Source organism: Stegostoma tigrinum, chromosome 20, assembly GCF_030684315.1.
Source record: "Stegostoma tigrinum isolate sSteTig4 chromosome 20, sSteTig4.hap1, whole genome shotgun sequence".
NCBI classification, from domain to species: Eukaryota; Metazoa; Chordata; class Chondrichthyes; order Orectolobiformes; family Stegostomatidae; genus Stegostoma; species Stegostoma tigrinum.
The window spans coordinates 36,084,152-36,108,317 of record NC_081373.1 but is presented as its reverse complement, the minus strand read 5'-3'; the positions used below and the strand labels follow the sequence as shown (position 1 = coordinate 36,108,317).

The following is a 24,166-nucleotide window of genomic DNA, read 5'->3' as shown; positions in this document are numbered from 1 at the left end:
GTTAACTAAAACAAGGCAAAAATTTTGCAGACATATGCTCATCTTCAGAGTATGATCTAGATTTCAAACAATCTGGTTCAGCTTCATAAAATTGTCAGGGAAAAAGAAGCAGCAAGTTTTGAGCAGATTGGGATGCTGACAATTGGATGCAGAATGAAAGCAGTTGGCAGAGGAGTAAAATGCTTTGCAGATGCTATCAGGTAAATGCAGAAATGTCTGTCCTGACAGCATCACTAACGGGTGTGCACCTGACTGAATACAAGAGTTGTTCAGAATATCCCCTTCTAATTAGTGAGCTGATGCAGTAAGGAAGGAAGTGCTTGTAATATTGGAGCGAGTGAAGCTCTGAGGTCAGATACCAGGCCAAGAACTAAGTTTTTTAAAAAAATAACAAGTCTCATTCTTGTTGTCTGGATCAGAAAAGTTGCAAAATCATATTTAGGATGTGGTGGCATGAGGGCTACAAAGGACTTGTCTGAATCCTTTCATCTACTGATATGTATGAGAAGCAAGGTGCATTGTCTTGTGATTAACTGTTTTAGACATCTTTGAGAAGTTTTAAGGAGTTGAATGATACTTCATCTTTTGAATGGGTGGAAAACCCACTAGAAATGTATCCCTCTAATGAAGTATTAAAACATGGGTTGTCCTGATGATTCTTCGACTATTTGAACAGCCAATCCCAGCCGTACAAGTAAACCTCCCGTCTCCAATCTCCATAATCTTCTCCTGCCAGGGGCTGGAATTACGGTGCATGAGCTACACACAGGGATGATCAGGGGAAAAGAACTAAAATATTACTGGGCAAATGATATGGAAAGTTTTTACTAATACGGGATGAATGTAGCAAATTGCTAAATATATTGGCCTCCTTATCACTACAACTTCAAGTCAAATCACACTGCTGTGATATCTAAATCTTCCAAAGGAAAGTGTGTTCTTAACATCAATCATTACATCAGAAATTACTGTGAGGGATTCCTCCATTATTTAGTGCTAATTTGGGGCATAAATTCAACACGATAATGCTACTTAAAATCCCATGGTAATCTATGAATTCTTTTCACATTAACAAGAAACACTTCATAATGTCATAAGGATGTCAAAGAAGCTCCTTTTCTGGTCCCTTAACTAGCTGAGCCGCAGGAAAAACATTCACACAAACACTTAAATATTTTTGATGCATATAAAACAGTACTGTCATTCAATGCAAATTTCTATTCAACTTTTATTACATACTCACATTCACTTTTACAATAAATGACAAAACAGTAAATGGATCTATCAGTTTTGCAAGTAAAATACCAACAAATACAATAAGGTAATGGTGAATTGAGCAGTACAACAATCACTCAAAGGAATCCTGGTGTGTGTGGATGCCAAGCTCATTATATGGCTGCATTTCAATTGTTTTGTCACTAGCTTTAACTTATTTCCTTCGTAGAAGCCAGGGGCAGAAAATCAAATTTTTTAAAATAGATTAGATCTAGAGTTGCTCAAAATAGATTGGCCATATCATTGGTTAATGGAATACAGGCCAAGTCATATCTGACCCAGAAATCCCTTGAGCTGTATGGTTCTTTTAACAGTTAAGTGCCTTCCTAACTCTTTTGTGAGCCTGGCAAAGCAAGAGTGTTTCTCTCCACTGCATTAAGCAAACCTACATCTGTGATTATTCTTCATCCCTTCCTCCTGTTATCCAATTTTTCCACATGCTGCCCAGCAATGTTCAGAATGCTAATCACCCCAGCCTATGGCAACTCTCACTCCCCTCTTGATTAGTCTCTACCATCTCGCTGATTCAATTTTTAAATCCCACTTAGGTTAGGTGGGTGCAAGACTGTTGTAATCTTTAAGAACAAATCTTCCTATCTCAATTATCTTCCTCAGATCTCTCTGATTTGTCCCAAACATTACCTATCTGCTCCAAACTCCATGATCTTCAGTCCCAGTTCCCTGAATTTTCCACCCACATTCTCTATGGCCTGGTCTCTTGCGTCCTACCTCCACGCCCTCCACCTTAATCTCCACTTTGAACTACCCCCATCAACAATCTCAATCTCACACCTGATTTTTTCATCTTATATTTTCCCTGAAATTCCAAAAGGCCTACTGGATTTACTCTGGTGGTCTTCTAAACACAAATTTTCCCAAACCTACAAAGACAGAATGCACCCATGAAAATAAACCTACTGAATAACAGCTAATACAGCTCCGAGAGACAGGGGATCTTGTAGAACCAACCAATCTTACTTCTTTCTTCTAAGCGATGATAACCTAAAGTCCATGTCCTGAGCCCTACAGCAGCTTTCACATTTTCAAAGGTTTTTGATAAAGAATCAGAAGTGAATGTTTTCACAGACTTAAGAGCAACTAGTCATTTGGCAGTGCAGAACTTGAGGATTGCAAAGGAAGCCACATTTTGTCAGAGTTTTTGTCTTAGAAAAGCAGGAAAATTTGCAAGAGGTACAATATACAGGGGAAATAAAACTATGCTTTTTGACAATGAACTATGGACTGATTGGTCCAGGCTTTGCCATGGTGAATGCAAGGTTATCATCTACTGAAGGGTGGTATGGATGTCCAAAACCAAGTCAAACTAGTGAATAGGTGATGGTTCTACATATTAATGAAATGATAATTGGTTGAAAAAAATGAGTGCATAAATATGGGGAGCAAGTAATCAATGGAGATTGTGATGTATGAAATAGGAATAGAACTCTAACATCTATGACTGAACTTCGTGTAGCCAGCACTTCAACATCTGGTGCTTCACAATGGTGGCATATATGATAGTTAGCTGTTGGTAAGTCAAGGATTGAGAACTAAGCACTATTCTAACCCAACTCAGGAAGGACAGGTGAATCTAAATGGAAAGCATTGCAGTAGGATTATCTTTGTTGAAAATGAATCTTATGAAATACAGAGGAATAAAGGTAACCATGTAGACCATAATAACTGTCTTACCCAAGGAGAAACAAGGAACAAGACAAAAACAGGGAAGCTCAACAGTTCTGGCAGCATCTGTGGAGACAGAAACAGAGTCAGTGTTTTGAGCCTGGAATGATGTCTTCAGAACATCACATCGGACTCAAAACAATAACTCTCTTTCTCTCTTCACGGCTACTGCCAGATCTGTAGAGTTTTTGTAACATTGTTTGTTTCAGATTTTTAGCATTGGCAGTACTTTGCTTTTATTTGAGAATAAGAAATAGCCTTGACACTTACATTATAATATTACAGCAAGATAAGTCAGAAAGTTTCATTCAGAATTGAATCTTCATGATTTGATCACTGACACAGCTTTGGGTAAGTTAATTTTCACAGACAAAATTTATCTAAAAAGATAATTTGCTAACTGCCTATGAAACATAGTCAAATTTAGAAGGAGTCACGATATCACCATAGAAGAATGCACAACAGAATTCAGTTGATTGTACACAAGACTAAAGAAATTCCAGCTGCAAATTTGTCAGTTTGTTTTGGAATTTAAATTATCAGACTATTATCAAGGACAAACAACTTGTTTTGATGGGAGTTTAATCTGCACAAGCACAAATTGCTTGAACAAATGTTGGCACTTTGTTGAAACAAAATTCTTAAAGCATTCATTTTCAGCTACATAATGACACAAATGGGACAAGCAGCTATGTGATAGCAAATTGAAGCACAACATTAACAGGCTGGCAGGACCATAATACAGGACACAGGAGACAATACAAAAGAAAAAAAAAACTTGAAGAGAAATGAGGACAGAACTGCTTTTGACAATTTTGTGAAGAGAATGTGAAACTTATAATAAAAGACTGAATCTTAGAAATGCCCAGGATACAGCCTATTGACGTTTTAGGTGTAGCTCTAAGTACCATTATGCCGTGAACTGTCCTAAACAGAGTAATAGAGTATTTGAAACTTAGAAAAAAAATGAAAAATTCAGAGAGAGAGAGAGGCTGGAGATATGGATCAAACAGAGGGCACAAGATGTTTCTGTCCAATGAAGAATATATGAGTTGCAGGACCTTTTAATTATGCAGGATTAAACAGCAGGTGCAAGTCTGCAGAGTGTGGAAAAGACTCTCCATGTAATAAGGATCAGAATTAAGGAATTTGAGAGTTTTCTATCCCTGCCCCAGTTTAATATGTAGGAATAATAATATATTAAAATCATTAATCATTCCTGAGCCAGAATCCATAATTTTATCAACATGGAAGTAGTGAAAGACCATTGCTACTGAGTGGGCTGTTGATTTTTAAAAAATGGCAGAGTAAATGAGATATGAAAAATGAAAGTTTATGCATTTGGAAAAAAAGACTGTGAAATTGCAATTTAGAAGGCACTACTGCAATGGAATAAACCTCTCCACTAAAGAGATTATGGACTTGTTACTGACATCGAGGCAGAAATTTAGAAGACAAGACAGGAATAGTGGAAAAACTGAAGAATGCAATAACCATATAGAAGAGAGAAATGATAGATGCAAGATCTGTAATATATACCCAAGGACATCATCACAACCTACAGTAATCTACCATTAAGGGATTTCAATGAGGTCGGGGCCATGGATTTAAAAGCGTGTGATAAAGGAAAAAAACACTTTCATTTTGCATTGTGTAGATTTGGCTATTAGGTTTAGTCAGCTGATGATAATAGACTGCATAGATAAGAAAACAATTGTAAGGTAGTGGAAATGCAGATTACAATTTGACTTCAACCACCAGCAAAATTTCTCAATGACGATGGGTGCGGAAAGGGGGAGAAATTTGCTAGTGATGAACTTAGAGCTTATGTATGCAAACAAGAACACAATAGTTAAGAATACAGCAGCAGAAATCCCTTTTACCAACGTGGTGTACATAAAGAATCACAGTAATAGATGTAACAGTTCAAAATTTTAGCAGATCAACCACACTGTTAATTATCAACTGCACTGGCACAGGCTAGCCATGGAAAGAAGTTTGCACAGATGTTCTGAGGATATATTCTGGGCTCAGGTAGAAATCATCATGTTCCATTAGTCCCCAGCTTGGGAAAGGACAACAATTAATTTTACTCTTTGGAGTATTTGAATACACACCTCGCAGAGAGAAAAGCATTTGTTAAAGTCAAAGTCTAGAAGAATTCAGCAAGTTTAAAAAATTACTAAGGCCATGGTTTACTATAAGATAGGGGCTTAAAATGTAGAGAGGCCTGAGAATGGACATTGGTGATAACGGAAAAATAATGATCGTACAGCATTTCTAGGTATAAATTTCAAATTTGCAGATTCCAAAGAAGTTATAAACTTGCAGGTAACCAAGTACCACACATGACTATGTGTTGCAACATGACTATGTGTTGCAAAGCTATGAGGATTACATGGTTACAATAACATATCATCAGATGTAAGTTATATTATCATATGTAAGTTCTGATCATCAATATGACAATAAGACTTAGGAGCATACTAAGCCATTTGGGCCATCAAATTTGCTCTGTGCTATTCAATGAGGTCACAGCTGAAAAGATAATCCTTAACTCCAGTTTTCTGTCTTTTTTTCACAATTCTGATTCGCTTACTGATTAAATATCCATCTCGCTCAGCCTGAATGGCAGCCTCTATACCCCTGTGTGATAAAGAATTCCACAGATTCTCTGAGGGAAGAGATTCCTCCTAATGTCAGTCTTAAATGGTCAATTCCAGATTATGCACTGTGGGCCTGGACTCTCCCACAGGGGAAACAACCTCTCCACGTCTACACTGTCAAGTCCCCCAAAATCTTACATGTTTCAATAAGCTTGTCTCATTCTCTCACATTGAAAGGAGTACAAGCCCAACCTACAGATCTCTCCTGATAAGAAACTCCTTCCATACCTAGGATCAACTGAGAGAACCTTCTCTGGGCTGCCACCAGTGCCAACACATCTTTCCTTATAAAAAGGGGCAAAAACTGTTCACGGTATTTTAGACGCAGTCTGATTTGTTAGTTTCAGTGAGACTTCTCTACTTTTATGCTCCAGCATTCATTGCCAGCATTCATTGCCCATTGTTAATTTCCCAGAGGGTAGTTCAGAGTCAACCACATTGCTGTGGGTTTGGAGTCACATGTAGGCCAGACCAGGTAAGGCTGGCAGCTTCTTTCCCTAAAGAACATTAGTGAACTAGCTGGGTTTCTCCCGACAATCGGCAATGGATTCATGGTCATCAGTAGATTCTTAATTCCAGATATTTATTGAATTCAAACTCCACCATCTGCCATGACGGGATATGAACTTGGTCTTCAGAACATTACCTGGATCTCTGGATTAACAGTCCAGCAATAATACCACTAGGCTATTGCCTCCCCTATAGGCTAGCTTTTTGTGATTCATGTGTGAGGAACCCCAAAATCTGTGTTATGGGTTTTCTGCAGCCTTTCACCCTTTATATAACATTCTGCTCCTTTATTCATTCTGCAAAAGTGCATAACCTCATATTTTTCCACATTATATTCCATCCACCAAGTTTTTCCCCATTCACTTAACTTAGTTATATCCCTTTGTAGGCTGTGTCAACCTCACTATTTGCCTCCAATCTACTTTTGTGTCATTTGTAACCTTGGCAATAGCATAATCATTTCACTCATCCAAGTCATTAATAAATCTGGATGTGAGTTTGCTCGCTGAGCTGGAAGGTTAGTTTTTAGACGTTTCGTCACCATTCTAGGTAACATCATCAGTGAGCCTCCGACGAAGCGCTGGTGTTATGTCCCGCTTTCTATTTATCTGGTTAGGTTTCCTTGGGTTGGTGATGTCATTTCCTGTTCTTTTTCTCAGGGGATGGTAGATTGGCTCCAAGTCAATGTGTAACACATTGATGTCATTTCCTGTTCTTTTTCTCAGGGGATGGTAGATTGGCTCGAAGTCAATGTGTTACACATTGACTTGGAGCCAATCTACCATCCCCTGAGAAAAAGAACAGGAAATGACATCACCAACCCAAGGAAACCTAACCAGATAAATAGAAAGCGGGACATAACACAAGCGCTTCGTCGGAGGCTCACTGATGATGTTACCTAGAATGGTGACGAAACGTCTAACTAACCTTCCAGCTCAGCGAGCAAACTCACATCCAGAACCTCAACCTGAGCTACAAATCTTCTCAAAACTCATTAATAAATATTGTAAATAATTGTGGCCCCAGCACTGATCACTGCGATACTCCAATAGTTACATCTTGAAAATGCCCTGCTTATTTCAACTCTGCTTTCTATTATTTAGGCAATTCTACATCCTTTTTAATATACTACAACCAACAACATGGGCTATTATCTTATTAAATAGGCTTGTATAGTACCTTATAAATCTTTGGTGAAATTGAAATACATTACATCTGCTGGTTTTCCTTTTATCCAAACTGCTTGTTCCCTCCTTGAAAGAATTGTACTAAATGTGTTAGACATGATTCTCCCTTCACAAAGCCATGATGGCTTTGTTGTCCTTTATTCTGCATTTCTAAATGCTCTAGTATTATACTCTGCGTGAATGGCTTCTAGCATGAAAACCTTTGCAAATTATCTGTTCAAATCTTCTGCCAATTTTTTCATCCTCCAATATCATTTCCCCAGCTTTATTCTCTAAGAGACTAGGTTCAATTTGACCTCTCTCATCCTTTTTATTTAAAGAGGTTCTTGTTGTCTCATTTTATATTTCTTGCTAACTTACCCTCAAGGTTTATTTTCTCCCTTTCCTTTGTTGTTTTATTTAACACTTTCTCAATCCTCTGACTCACGACTAATCTTTGCTGCAATATTTATTTTAATTTTAATTTGATAGTATTCTTTACTTGTTTGGTTAACCATGGTTGGTTGAAACCCTTTCAAGATTCCTTCTTTCTCACTAAGATATATCTGCATTGTGAGTCACAAACTACTTTCTTAAATGTCTGCCATTGTTCAGCATGTGACTTTTCTAATGAACTGTTTTCCAAACCCACACCAGCCAATTCTGCCCTCATTCTTCATTCTTTGTAATTATATTCAAGTTTGTTTTTGTACTTATGTTTAGCACTATTTTTTACAACCTACATTTCTCAGATTCAAAGTGAATGCCAAATTCTATATTATAACGGTCACTGGCTAATGGATCTTTCATTCTGAGATTACTTATTAAATCTGCCTCATTACATATTACCAGATCCAAAATATACCGATTCCTTGTTGGATCCACAACACATTGTTGTTGAAACTTGTCCTGAATACATTCAGAGATGTAACTTACTTTGTTTTGGCAAATTGTCAGTTCTGTTAAATTTTTTGAGAATGTCTTACCGAGAGACCTACTGAGATCTCTTGCCACATTTTACCAGAGTCAACTCTTTATCTAAGTACCCTGTCTCTAAGGTGTTCTTCACTCTTGATTCTAGCCACATCTTACCATGTACCGTTTCCAGAATAATTCGCCACGGTATCACATAAATGGCCGACATTCCTGGCGCTGGTTCCATCTTTAAAAGGATACTATACATCTGGACAAACTGAGGCTAGAAATGCCCTGCACACTTCCTAATATTTGTACCAGACAGCAAAGGGAAAATTAGTCTCCTGCTTTCAGGGCAGGGACCTGGATGACCCTGGTGGATGCGGTGGTGCAGAGGCTAGATGTCCTCTTCATCTAGGCCCAGCAGTAGAGGTCTCTATACCACACTGTGTCAGCCCAGTTCAAGGTTGTCAGTTCAGTTTCAGCCATATAGGCAGATCCACAGCATTGTCAGAAACAAGTCAATAACCTTCTCCACTCTGTCAGTGTAAGTGTCACCATCATCTCTCTGCCATCTTATACTCACTCTGCCACTGCCTTTATTCTCTACCATTCCCACTATTGCCTGTAACATGTGCCCTTGCTCACTGTCACCCACCACAAATCCCAATAGCACTAATCCCCCCACCTACACTAAAAGTAATAGCTGTGTCACCTGCTTTCATCTTCTCTAATAGCTGCTCCTTTCTAATTCTAGGAGGAAAGCAGCCCACAATGGGGCAGAAACAGTCAAGCCAGGGGTGGACTGATCAACATTCAGCTTATAAGGACAGAATTCTGACTCTGACCACTCAGAGGCTGAATGACTGTGTCCAAGCCCCTAGACTGGTATCACAGGCTCTCCTTGACTTACTGTGCCAGGACTCCTTGACTGAAACTATTGCCCTTAGCTTGAGTGAAGACAGCTGACAATCCTGACAAGTCTCCTGGCTTTGCATCTGCACTAACAACACAGCAATACAGCATTACTAGAAGCCTGGTATCCCTGGCAGAGGGGAAACAAGCACAAAAGCTCAAGGTAAGGCAAGGCAGGGATACTATGAGCACCCAAGTAGTTAGTGAGCACTACGGCAGCAAGTGAACAAAATCGTCCATTCCGTGAGCAAGATGCATGTCTCTGAGTGCAGAATGACAGCTACTGGTTCAGACATTGGCTCAGCATTGTACTAGAGAAGCATATTATAAGTGGATCAGAAATTGTTAGAGACTGGCATATATTGGATACGAATGACTGTGGACATGGTGTGCATACAACTGGTGTCCACTGAGATTCCCCCAAATCTGTTGGTGCCTAGTTTCCAAATTGAAGGCCCTTTAGAGCTGACAGTGAACTAAAGTCATTGGGTATCCACTCTGACTTGCATATTGAGAGTCCACCATTTCTAGTTGGTTTATAGCAAGTGGAAACGACAAGGTTGTATGTCAATGAGGAGAGATGGGCATTTAGTAGGTCATTTATTTGCAATAATCCCCATAATTGACAACTTGCCACTTCCGAGACAGAGTCTCAGTTCAATGCCTGGAACTACTTAAAAGATGCAGCAATTGCTCCTGATATCAGTAGAAGCCCTGGGCTTCTCAAGCCATTTTGCTACATTTTTCACCATAGCCTACATTGTTCAGGCCCCTTTAGAATTCCATCCTGTGAATTCTTCCTCGTGCATACTCTGCCAATTTGATATTCCCAATTAATGTATTGCTTTTTTTTACCCTAACTCTAACACTAACCATAACCCTAACCCTATCGCAGAAAGAGCTCGAGGGCAAAGACAGAAGCTATAGTTTAATAATGTCAAGAAATGTAGTACAGGCCTGAAGTGGTTAAAGGAGCACACGCACATGATCAGGGAATCTCAGAGTCTATTAACAAATGAAAAGGCAAATAAATAAGCAAGAATGACAAAACTGGAGAGAATTTGGGGTGTAGATAGTGCCAGATAGTGGATAACCAACCCTGTCACATGGGTGGTTATGTACCAAGAGTATCTCTTGACAAGACTTATTACGCTAAACCAGGACTGGTGTCACAGAAAAACTGGGGGTTTAAGACATAAGAATAGATTCACTTACAGCAAAACAAAAGCAATTTAAGATTTTTTTTAAACCTTGTAACCAAGGGAAAATACTTCCAATGTAGATCAATTGATATGAAAACTGCATTTCTGCAGGAAGATCAACTGAAAGATCAATGTTACTTCACCTTCCAGAATAGATACTAAATAAACCGAAATTTAAATAAACAGCTATATGACCTAAATTATGACTCTAAAGTTTGACATTTCTCAGAAAGTTATGTCTTATTTAAAATTGAGCTGTTTCTGGCTGAAAATAGCTTCTGCTATGTTTAGTGGGACGACGGAGGACTAGGTGGAAATGTAGTTTTCAGACATTTTTATGAGAAGTCTTTTCATTGCCACGGAGTGCAGTGGAGGCTGGGACATTGGATGCCTTCAAGACAGAGATCAACAAATTTTTTATCTCACAAGGAATCAAGGGCTACAGGGAGAGTGCAGGGAAGTGGAGTTGAAATGCCCATCAGCCATGATTTAAATGGCGGAGTGGACTTGATGGGCCGAATGGCTTTACTTCCACTCCTATGGTCTTATGGTCTTATGGTCTTTCGGGAGGTGGGAGCACTGAATTGTGAAAACATTGTTATAAATGAGCATTAAGTGGAATTTAAAATTAGAACTGAAGTTTCAGGGGCTTTTAAATATATTGTATTGAAAATCAGATAGAATCATAGAATCCCTATACAATGAAAGCAGGCCATTCAGCCCATCAAATCCACTCTAGCCCTCCGAACAGCATCCCACCCAGACCCACCTTGCTACTCTATCCCTGCGACCTTGCAATCCCTGTGGCTAATCAACGAGCCTGCACATCCCCGGACACTATGGACAATTTAGCAGGACCAACTCACCTAATCTGCACATCTTTGGACTGCGGTAGAAAAGTAGAGCAACTCCACTCAGTCACGGGCAGAATGCGAAAACTCCATACAAACAGTTGCTCAAGGGTGGAATCAAACCCAACTCCCTGACACTGTGAGGCAGCAGTGTTAACCACTGAGCCACCATACCATCTCTGGAGAGTGGAGAGTGTCACCATCTTTCAGCAATTTCATTTGGAAAATATTATTCCCAGGGCAGTTATTCAGAGCAGGGTCTCAAAAAAATACAGCATCCATCAAATCTGAAATGGATGAATTCTGTAATCTAATTGGACCGCTGCATTGGCTGGGCACCCAAATAAGGCCAGATATTAATTTTGTGGTCTGAGTGTTGAGTATAACTATGAAAAATCCCAGAGTGCAAGATTTTTTTTCAAGATGGCTGTGGCTGCAGGTTGGAAGCGATTGGGCCTATTCCCTCCTACACACTCGACCAGCTGCATTCCTTTTTGTTCTTTTGTTTTCTTTCTTCAATTCTCTATGAATCAAAGTTTTTTTTCTTTTCTACAGCTGCCCTGAAGGAAGGTTTTTGCAAGGGCCTGCTGTGGTGGTGACAGTGTGGTGGATCCGAATGCCAGTTCCCTGTCACAGTAGTGACCGTGGCTTTATCAAAGGCTTTATCGTCGGTGGGTCTGGTCTGTTCCTCCAGCCGGCCGTTTGGCTGTATCAGTGGGGGCTATAGCGGTGGCTGCATGGTGGTTCCGGTTCGTTCCTCATGGCTATGGCAGCACTTGGCCGGCTTTGCACAGTGAGTGAAGTCACGGTGGCTTGAGCGGCTGCTTCAGACCCTGCAACTTATTGGCTCCAGTCTGTCCCCCCTTGCCATTAATGCAATGTAGCGGCTTCAGTGTCAGTGTTGGCGGTGGCAGCATGGTGGGTCCGGACTAGAAATCCTTGCTTTGGAGACTTCAGTGATGGTGTCCTGTAGCCAATCCATAAAGCCAGATTGCCATGGAGGGAACAGAAGATGAACTTTGTGCTAACTTTGTCTCAATTATTTCTTTATATAATTTCTGTAATTAAAATGTCACCAAACGTGCTGATGTATACATGTCTTGCAATGCTAAACCAAGATTGATACATCACTTGGATTTTGATAATACAAGTGACACTAAATTGCTATTCTACATTATTCAAGCAAACAAAACGTTGACAAAAAGTATAAAATTGGACTTTTGTGTTTTGAAATTTCTATCATTGGATGATGCGAGGAACATGAAGTTTTTTGTTTGTGATGCTTCCTATGTAAATCCTGTGATGGGCTATGAAGTGCAGGAGGTTTATAACCATTTCTTTGGGAAGGGAAACTATGTATTTCCCTTTAGCCAGAGAAGCTGCAAAGACTACAGTAGTTGTGACATGTATCTCACCAGCAGGAACTCCCCTTGTCATTAAGGTAGCAACATTTTTTTGAGTGAGAATATTGGAAGATATTTCAAAAAGGAATTCAGCAAAAAGGCCCATTCAATGCTATATGAATTATAAGTGCTAAAATTCCGAAGTCAGTCAGCTAACTGCTTACTTTTCAAGAAAGGTACAATCTCTAAAAAACATTGGACAAAGGATATTTGCACTTTTAATTTGCTCTATACTCAGGAGGTGTTGGAGCACTGATGATGTCATTTAACCAACAATCCAGGAGTAATCAAAGCGGATCATAAAAAGGTTTATGGCTTAATTCTGTCTCACCAACATTTTAAACCTCAGGTATTCAACCTGTGCCAGTTAGATGATTACGGACAATTAGCTGTCAAACTCTTTTCTGTTTTGTGGAGTTGAAACAGATGCACTGTGTAAATGTTCTCTTTTTACCTGCAAAGTACAGGGTCCTGTGCATGAATGTATGCAACTTTCAGTTACATGCACAAATACATCATACTGCGAGCCCAACTGACAATCTCAAAAAGTTTGTCAGTATAATTCTTAGAACACAGGGTTATTTAGCAAAATGTTGCAAGATTACATCTTGTGTTGGATACTCACGTCTTGGAAGCACAGGCAGGGCTGGATATTATCAGTACCTTATCTGGAGCAAATAGCTGAAGTAATGTGCCATTTGATACAATCCATCAGTCTTTGGGCATTCATACCTAGCATTACACTGGTGCCAAAATACATCTGCCGCATTATTCATTTGTCTGATAGACAGATCTCTTTCTGGATCTATAGTAGTAATCTGTAAGAGGTGAACATCACTTTGATTGTGTTGCACAGTAGCATTGGGAAGCAGCCAGCTCCACCTGTCACTCAAACCACCAGAATACCTCACACAGCATAATCCAAAGTAGGCTGGATGCCTTCCAGGACCAAATAAGATGGGTTAAGGCCTGTTCATGTAATATACAATGAGAAACGATCTGGATCAGGATACCCATAATCCCACTGAGTACCATAACTGAGGTGCTAGGCATGTGTTATTGATATAAATAGCACTTTTAAGTCATTCATGGATGTGGTAGAGCTAACAAGGTGAGCATTTATTGCTCATCCTCAACTGCCCTTAAGAAAGTGGTGGTGAATTGCTTCTTGAACCTCAATGGTCTATGTAGTATAACTACACCTAATGGTGGGCAAAAAGGAGAAAGAAAATATGTCTAGAAATGTTGCTTCACTCACAATTGTTTCAATACAAACAAAACAAAAAAAGTCTTTGGTTAGGTAGAGTAATCAGGTGGCCAAATATCCCAAATAGTTTGCTGATCTTGAGGAATGCTTTAATTAGCACAAACCAGAGTTATACTCTCTGGTACCTGAGACATCTACATCTCAGTGTGAAGGACTCCAATGAGACTCACACTCAGTAACAAAAAGAAGGTCGCGCATGGATCTGTTTGATGGGGAGGATCTATTAAGCCTTTAAAGGTTCATCTAAAAGAACCTTGATGATATAAATCAGACACCTAGCAGAAGAGAGAGAACAAGGCCAAAGCATTGCTTACAGTTGTGGAAGGGTAATTTAAGGTTACGAAGGAAAAATGACAACAGATGCCCAGAAGAATTTCTTTGCACAGAATGTAATCAATAGTGGAAAAGTGTTCTCGAGGACAAGAGTGAAAATTATTACAATTGGGCCAATTTCAAGGTGAAACAGTTAAATGTTGTAATGTGAAGGCAATAGGTTTGGAATTACAGAAGCATTAAGGTGAAATATATTGAAGGGTCAATTGTGTATGAAATAAATAGATGTTTAACGCAAAATCAAAGAAGGATAGATGTGTTACATGAACTATTTCAACATTTTAAGCATCTCACCAGTTATCGATTGAGGTGTAACCACAAGTAAGGGTTTGGATCCAGTAGGTGTTGTAGGTTTATTCACTGTTGATAATGCCACTGCTACTTGGTTTGCTTTTAAAACAGGTATTTTGTGTCCTTGAAAAAAATTTACTTCTTCTGATTTTCCCCAGGTTGATTCCACAGCAATTGCATTATTGAAATATACCTGTACACAACAAAAGAGTATATGAATAGACAATCTAGTAGTAAATGCCAGAGCTCATGTGAATCATTATATAGGTCACTCCTTAACATGTGAAGGTAGCAGACAAGTCTAATCATGCCAAGCTCGGAGGAATAGATGTAAAATATGTACCAGCTAACCAAAGGTTTCAAAAAAGTCACGTGTTTTAATATTTACCAAACATTAACACAAACAAATAGCTATTTAGTACTATTAAGTACATTTAATTACTGACTAGAATTAAACAAAGTAATTCATTGACACTATGCAGATGTTAGCCAGAAGCAGTCTTTTATCTATGTTTGATTCTATGACGGACGCCAACGTATTGCAGATTAATTCATTATTGATTGTACACCAAGTATTTCTGAAACTATTGAACATGAATTAAATTTTGGGGGTTTTTGATGTTCTAATCATTCCTTCTCATTCAAATTATTTTCTGATTAAAACTACATTACCATTTTAGGTTTTGTGTTAGTCATTCATGGGATATTGAAGTTCCTGACAAGACTAGCCTTCATTGTCCATTGCAAACTCAAAGTAGAGAGATGGGAAAGGATCCCATGCATTGCTTAGTTGACATAATGTATTTTTTCTGCACATTAGTCTTTGAATTGGCCATCTTTACCATCCTAAATGTTACCTTTTAAAATATAATTTCCTTCAGCCTTTCAAAATATACACAAAGAATCACTAAAAGATAAATTAAATGTGGCAGTCATTGGTATATGTTATAACATTAGGACTGTGAAAAATCATAGCATAGCTGCTGTGCCATTTTGCAGTAATGGCAAAACATGAGTCAACATAAACTATTCCAGAAAACTGAGATCTGTTTCAACCACAAATCAAATCACTGAAATTTATGAAATTAAGATTACAAAAGCCTTTTTGAGATAAACACACAACCGTTAACAAATAACCAGTACACACAGATGCTAAAGGGGTCGGAAAAGTCACAAAATTACCTCATGACTAAATTCTATTCAGAATAAGAGTAAATGCTGTAAATACATGGAATTTACATTTCTGAAAAATGAAAGATGTCAATAATTATAAACACTCTGCTATTATTTTAACATTTTGGACGTTTTAAAATTTGCTGGTTTAAATAACCTTGCAGACAATGGTTCGTCATTTGACTTCACAATCGAACTAAAAATAATGAATAAAAATATTTTTAAACTTGATTTTGACATAGAAACAATTTGGCATTCAATAAGAGCTGCATCAAAGCAGAAATGCTTTCATTGGATTGGAAAAGTAAGTTATTAAAAAGCTTTTATAAAAAATAATTGAACATCTCTTTCTGAAGCATGATACATGCATATGTATCTGAAGTCACAATGCACTTACATTCCTCAATTTTTAATAACTATTACAACCAGAGCTTTCTCTAAAGATGCATTCTGTTAATTAGCTTGATAAAAGCATATGGATTGTATTATGAAACAAAAACCGTCAACAAATTTTAATCACTTAAAAGTCCTTCCATCTAGCTCTTGGCTACCCTCACAACAGTGACCAATTATGTTGGTTCCATAATAAGATTTGCAACTAAATATTTTTTATCATTAATCCGTTATATCTAGACATGTTTGTTACATAAGCAAATTATATACCATCTGAGAATATCTTTTCATGTATAATAATGGGTCTATCACTAAAATCTGATTTGTTTTTCAACAGAATGTATTATACAGCATGTTAAAACTCAGCTTTTGGTCTTGGCTGAACCTAAATGGAAAAATGTCCTCCAAAGAAAAGTAAGAATCTAAAGGTGTTATCTCAAATTTTTCATCGCAACAAATATCAGGAATCCTGTCCTCTATGATGCAGTTAAACATAACTTAATCTCCAGAGTTTTCAAAGGTTCTAAACTGGTCACCTCCTCTTCTACATTTGCATACTACTTTTGGCAACATGATACAAAGGCATGTGCACTGTTCACATCCAGCACCAACACTTTTTTCAACTATCTATTTCTAATGTTGACGAGCCACTTGTCCCATTCTTTGTTCAACTGGAAAAATGTATGGCCAATCAATGAGAATCTCAAAATCATATCTTTTGGCATCCACCAATTCCATAGCTTTGGGACCAGTGAAACCTTTTTAGGCTGAACCTTTTGAGAAACATTGGCACTGCAATTGGCCCAATGCAGAGCTTCACAAAGGACACTACTTCCACTCGACAACAATGATTCTTCTGCCCATGCCATAGTCCATCTACTAAATTTGTCCATAACTGTGTCTCTTTTAGAGGCGACAATTTGAATGCTCACCTGGCCAGACTGCCAACCTCTACACTCTTTAAATAACTGCCTCATCAAAGCCCTCATACTTAAATCCTACTTGGCACTAAGTCCTATTCTCCTCATCTCCCCACAATTCCAATGTAAAATTTCTCATCCTTATCTTTGGATCCATTCATAAGCTCTATATTTTTGCCAGCTATAAAAGACAACATTCACGATCCCAAACCCACCACGCTTCTAAAAATAGTTTTTGTGCTTCCCTCCATCTCTCCTCCCCTTTTCTCCTTCTCCTCCCTTTGTCTTTCTCTTGCCCCCTTCAGGTAACGTGCCAACAGGGAATAACACCAGACAGGCGGGCCATCTTTATTGATGGTACACTTATCAAGCCTACAAGACTCTTCAAAAATGTCAAGTTTCATTGTATATTTATATTTTACACTTATTTACATTTATTACACTTTATGAAATTATTTCTGCACTATTATTAATATAACATCATTTTGATGGGTTGTTTTCCTTGTAAGAATTCACCCCTTTTGTTTTAAAGATTTTCCCTCTGTTTATCCATTTCCGCTGAATCATCTCATGCATTGTGTTTATCCTTCAAACATCACAAAAAAAAAGCAGAGATTGGGAACAGCTTTTCTCACTTTCCCTCATCTAATCCAGTTGTAATATTGTATCAGAGATAATGGGAACTGCAGATGCTGGAGAATCCAAGATAATAAAGTGTGAAGCTGGATGAACACAGCAGGCCCAGCAGCATCTCAGGAGCACAAAAGCTGACGTTTCGGGCCTAGACCCTTCATCAGAGAGGGGGATGGGGTGAGGGTTCTGGAATAAATAGGGAGAGAGGGGGAGGCGTCTGAAGATGGAGAGAAAAGAAGATAGATGGAGAGGGGAGTACAGGTGGGGAGGGGATAGGTCAGTTCAGGGAAGACGGACAGGTCAAGGAGGTGGGATTAGGTTAGTAGGTAGGAGATGGAGGTGCGGCTTGGGGTGGGAGAAAGGGATGGGTGAGAGGAAGAACAGGTTAAGGAGGCAGAGACAGGCTGGACTGGTTTTGGGATGCAGTGGGTGGAGGGGAAGAGCTGGGCTGGTTGTGTGGTTCAGTGGGGGTAGGGGACGAACTGGGCTGGTTTGGGATGCGGTGGGGGAAGGGGAGATTTTGAAGCTGGTGAAGTCCACATTGATGCCATTGGGCTGTAGGGTTCCCAAGCGGAATATCCTGCAACCGCAGGAAATGCTACACTTGCCCCCACACCTCCTCCCTCACCCCTATCCCAGGCCCCAAGATGACTTTCCATATTAAGCAGAGGTTCACCTGCACATCTGCCAATGTGGCATACTGCATCCATTGTACCCGGTGTGGCTTCCTCTACATTGGGGAAACCAAGCGGAGGCTTGGGAACCACTTTGCAGAACACCTCCGCTCGGTTCGCAATAAACAACTGCACCTCCCAGTCGCAAACCATTTCCACTCCCCCTCCCATTCTTTAGATGACATGTCCATCATGGGCCTCCTGCAGTGCCACAATAATGCCACCCGAAGGTTGCAGGAACAGCAACTCATATTCCACTTGGGAACACTACAGCCCAATGGTATCAATGTGGGCTTCACAAGCTTCAAAATCTCCCCTTCCCCCACCGCATCCCAAAACCAGCCCAGTTCGTCCCCTACCCCCACTGCACCACACAACCAGCCCAGCTCTTCCCCTCCACCCACTGCATCCCAAAACCAGTCCAGCCTGTCTCTGCCTCCCTAACCTGTTCTTCCTCTCACCCATCCCTTCCTCCCACCCCAAGCCGCACCTCCATATCCTACCTACTAACCTCATCCCATCTCCTTGACCTGTCTGTCTTCCCTGGACTGACCTATCCCCTCCCCACCTATACTCTCCTCTCCACCTATCTTCTTTTCTCTCCATCTTCGGTCCACCTCCCCCTCTCTCCCTATTTATTCCAGAACCCTCACCCCATCCCCCTCTCTGATGCAGGGTCTAGGCCCAAAATGTCAGCTTTTGTGCTCCTGAGATGCTGCTTGGCCTGCTGTGTTCATCCAGTTGTAATATTGTACTCCTTTATAAAATGTCCCTCAAACTCTTTTGCCCCAAGATCAACCATACCTAACTTCTCCAATCAAATTTTGTCTGCTACATTTCCTTATCCCTGCAGCCAATCGAATAAATTTTCTTAGCACCCTATAAGGATTCATACACCCTTCTCAAAGTGTGACAACCACAATCAGAAACAACACCTTAATTGTGATCTGAACTGAACTTCATAAAAATTGAGATTTTTTTTCTCTACTCACTCTCTTCATACTTTTGAAGCTCACAATCCGAAAGCATTTTTCTAACTGCTCAGTCAAAATATTGTGTTATCATCTAAAAAGCACATCAACCTCGAGGTCTCCATGATTTAGTACACTTTTTAGAACTGTGTCATCTAATCCATTTTGTCTCTCAATTTCATCACCTCAAGTGCATGACCTCACACTTCTTGTATTCAATTAACTTATCACTGTCTTCCATACTGTTAGCTTAACTATGTGCTTTTGCAGTTGATGGGTATCATCCTCATGCTTTGCCACACTTCCAAGTGTAGTATGTTTTGTTCATTTGTGTGTATTCCAAACGTTTACTCTATACTCCAATATCCAGGTCACCTACGCACATCAGAAAATGCAGAGTTCGTGGCACTAACCATTGGGGGACACTACTGTCTAATATCCTCCTTTTCTCTTTGTCAGGCAAACCACCATTCATCTGGATTCAGATTTTCAGTCCTTAAGTCTTTTGTTTATTCCTATTCATACTGGGTCCCCTATTCAATGAGCAACAAATTTGTTAACAGGCTTTTTGTGTGTCAGGCGCTTTGGTAGAATCTATGTAAACAACTTCCACAGTTCAAAAAATTCAACTGAATCAGTAAAAACCCCTATCTACATTTCACAAATCTGTGTTACCTGTACCTAATAAAATCCAGCCTCCACAAGTGTTGCTGTCAGAGTTAATGGGAACTGCAGATGCTGGAGAACCCAAGATAACAAAGTGTGGCACTGGATGAACACAGCAGGCCAAGCAGCTTCTTAGGAGCACAAAAGCTGATGTTTTGGGCCTAGGGTCTAGGCCCGAAACGTCAGCTTTTGGGGTCCTAAGATGCTGCTTGGCCTGTTGTGTTCATCCAGCCCCACACTTTGTTATCCACAAGTGTTGCTGTTCATTTCCCTTCCAATTGTTTCTAAAACCTTATCCATCACAGATGTTGAACCAATAGGCCAGTATTTATTGAGAACATTCTTGCACATTTTCTTGAACAAGGGTGTCACATTTGTCACCTTCCAATACCTCCCTCATATCTGAGGAAGATTAGATGGTTTGGCTAGTCCTCCTACTAACTCCAACCAGAAGTCCCTTTTGTGATGCTTGAACGATAAATGATGCATGAAAGCATCCAAGGAAGACTGACAAATAAAGGGAAAATCTGCAGAAATAATTTATTAACGTGTGATAAGTGTAACTAAATGTAAAGTGTAAATATACAATGATGTTTGACAAAAATGCCATTTTTGAAGAGCCTCGCAGACTTGATGAGTGTACCATCAACAATGATCCCTTAGAAACCTGGGTTGCAAGGCATCTGGAACAGATGATTTATCCACTCCTAAACATGATCAGCCTTTCTGGTATTTCCTGCCAATCAATTTTCACCGATCTGTTATTATTTGTCAGGAATTTAGCAGGGAATCTCTTGATCAGCTGCTATAATTATGCTAGTAGTTTGACTGAAATTGTGGTTCTGACATTCTTCTACCAAATGGAAAACCCACACAGGAACTCTTTGTTAATAACCAATTGTAATAAATTAGACTAATTTCTTCCTGTGTTAATTGCAAGCATAAATAAAGCTAAACTAAGTGATTGAAAATAAAAGCAAGAGTAGGCGGAGCAAAGATTCTTTCACCATTCAATATGATCATGGATGATCTTCTAACTCAGTGCCACATTCCTGCTTTCACCTCATGCCATTTGATGCTTTTAATGTCGAAAATTGTTTCAGTAAATTTCTTGAATATATTCTGTGATAGAGAATTCCACAGGTTCACTACCCTTTGAGCGAAGAAACTTTTCCTAATCTTAGTCCTAAATGGCCGACAGCCCATCCCAAAGCTGTAACCCCTAGTTCTAGACTCTCCAAACAAGGAAAATGTCCTCCCTGCATCTAGTAAATCCAGATATGTTAGAACTTGTTTTAATTAGATTCCATCTCATCCCTTTAAATTCTAGTGAATACAAGCACAGTTGAACTAATCTTGCCTCATACTGCAAACCTGCTATCTTCAGAATCTGCTTAGTGAACCTTTGTTGCACTTTCTTTAAGGTGAGTACATCCTTTCTGAGGTAAGGAGGCCACGTAAATCTGCAGGCACTGGCTCAGGTGTGGTCTCACCAAGGCCTTGTAATACTACAGCAAGACATATCAGTGATAATGGGAACTGCAGATGCTGGAGAATCCAAGATAATAAAATGTGAGGCTGGATGAACACAGCAGGCCCAGCAGCATCTCAGGAGCACAAAAGCTGACATTTCGGGCCTGGACCCTGCATCAGAGAGGGGGATGGGGTGAGGGTTCTGGAATAAATAGGGAGAGAGGGGGAGGTGGACCGAAGATGGAGAGAAAGAAAGATAGGTGGAGAGGAGAGTGTAGGTGGGGAGGTAGGGAGGGGATAGCTCAGTCCAGGGAAGACGGACAGGTCAAGGAGGTGGAATGAGGTTAGTAGGTAGGAGATGGAGGTGCGGCTTGGGGTGGGAGGAGGGGATGGGTGAGAGGAAGAACCGGTTAGGGAGGCAGAGACAGGCTGGACTGGTTTTGGGATGCAGTGGGTGGAGGGGAAGAGCTGGGCTGGTTGTGTGGTGCAGTGGGGGTAGGGGATGAACTGGGCTGGTTTTGGGATGCGGTGGGGGAAGGGGAGATTTTGAAGCTGGTGAAGTCCACATTGATACCATTGGGCTGCAGGGTTCCCAAGCGGAATATAAGTTGCTGTTCCTGCAACCTTCGGGTGGCATCATTGTGGCACTGCAGGAGGCCTATGATGGACATGTCATCTAAAGAATGGGAGGGGGAGTGGAAATGGTTTGCGACTGGGAGGTGTAGTTGTTTATTGCGAACTGAGCGGATGTGTTCTGCAAAGCGGTCCCCAAGCCTCCGCTTGGTTTCCCCAATGTAGAGGAAGCCACACCGGGTACAACGGATGCATTATACCACATTGGCAGATGTGCAGGTGAACCTCTGCTTAATATGGAAAGTCATCTTGGGGCCTGGGATAGGGGTTAGGGAGGAGGTGTGGGGGCAAGTGTAGCATTTCCTGCGGTTGCAGGGGAAGGTGCCGGGTGTGGTGGGGTTGGAGGGCAGTGTGGAGCGAACAAGGGAGTCATGGAGAGAGTGGTCTCTCCGGAAAGCAGACAAGGGTGGGGATGGAAAAATGTCTTGGGTGGTGGGGTCGGATTGTAGATGGCGGAAGTGTCGGAGGATGATGCGTTGTATACGGAGGTTGGTGGGGTGGTGTGTGAGAACGAGGGGGATCCTCTTTGGGCGGCTGTGGCAGGGGCGGGGTGTGAGGGATGTGTTGCGGGAAATGCGGGAGACTCGCTCAAGGGCGTTCTTGACCACTGTGGGGGGAAAGTTGCAGTCTTTGAAGTACTTGGACATCTGGGATGTGCGGGAGTGGAATGCCTCATCGTGGGAACAGATGCGGCGGAAGCGGAGGAATTGGGAATAGGGGATGCAAGACATATCTGCTTCTTAACTATTTTTCTGCAAGTAAGGCCAACATACCAATTTCCTTCCTAATTGTTTGCTGCATCTGCCTGTCAATTTTCATTGACTGGTATACAAGGGCACCCAGATCTTTCTGTACATCTATACTTCCCAATGTATCATCATTTAAATAGAGTCATACAGCATGGAAACAGTTCCATTTACTTGTGTTTGGCCTATATCCCTCTAAATCTTTCCTATTCATGTATTTATCCAGATGTCTTTACCATGTTGGAACCCACATCTACCACTACCCCAGGCAGCTCATTCCACATACAAACCAGTCTCTGTTAAAATGGTGCCCCTCAGATCGCTTAAATTTTTCTCCTCTCAACTTAAAAATGTGCCCTCTAGGTTTGAACTCCCCTACTCTTTGCTATTCACCCTTTCTATCCCCTCATGATTTTATAAGGTCATCGCTCAACCTCCTAAGCTCCAGTGAGAAATGTCCTAGCCTATCCAGCCTCTCCCTACTACTCAAACCCTCCAGTACCAGTAACATTCTTGTAAATCTTTTCTGAACCCTCTCCAATTTAATAATATTCTTCCTGTGATACTGCCTGTTTTTTTTTCACACCAAAAAGTGTATAACTTCACGTATAGCAATGCTGTACTGCACCTGCCAAATGTGTGCCTACTTGCTCAACCTGCCCAAATCAACTTAAGGCCCTCTTGCATTTTCCTTACCATTCGCAATCCTGCCCATTTGGAGTTGTCAGCAAACATGGAAATGTCGCATTTGTTTCCAAGGTCATTTATAAAAGACACGAACAGTTGGGGCCCAAGTACTGGTCCTTGTAGCACAGCACTTGTTAACTGCAGTCACCCAGAAAAAGACAAATTAATTTTCATGCTGTTTCCTGTCGATCAATTAATTCTCAATCCATGCCAATATATTACCCCCACCCTATGTGCTTCAGTTTTACCTGCTAGGTTCTTGAAGGGACTTCTCAAATGTCTTCTGGAAATCTAAATACACCGCATTCACTGATTCTCCCTTATCTTACATCCTGAAAAATCTACAGTATATTTGCTAAACATGATTTGCCATTCATAAACCAAGAAATGTATTGTCGAATCATATTAATGCTTTCCAAGTGTTCTGTTATCACATCTTTACAACAGCCACTTGCATTTCCACACAACTGATGTCACACTGACTGGTAATTGTAATTATTCATTCTCTCCCTCCATCTTTAAACACTACAGTTATATTTGTTCAATCTGTAAGAACTATTGCAGAATGCACAGAATTTGACAGGCAGGTACCAATGTATCCAATATATTCCAGGGCGTTAGCGCTCTGAAATGTAGATTATCACGGTCTGGAGATTTGTCAACCTTTAACCACATTAATTTCTATAGCAATATTTTCTTACCAATGGTCACTTATAGGTC

At 40.3% G+C, this 24,166-nt stretch overlaps 1 protein-coding gene across 2 annotated transcripts in view; it reads right to left on the bottom strand.

Moving 5' to 3' along the window:
• Positions 1 to 24,166, bottom strand: part of tcerg1l (transcription elongation regulator 1 like) — a 624,439-nt gene that overhangs the window by 568,210 nt on the left and 32,063 nt on the right. For both annotated transcript variants that reach the window (XM_059653101.1, XM_059653102.1), the window contains exon 4: positions 14,481 to 14,670. In XM_059653101.1, coding sequence (XP_059509084.1) covers positions 14,481 to 14,670 — 190 coding nt within the window. The remainder of the gene's footprint in view (positions 1 to 14,480; positions 14,671 to 24,166) is intronic.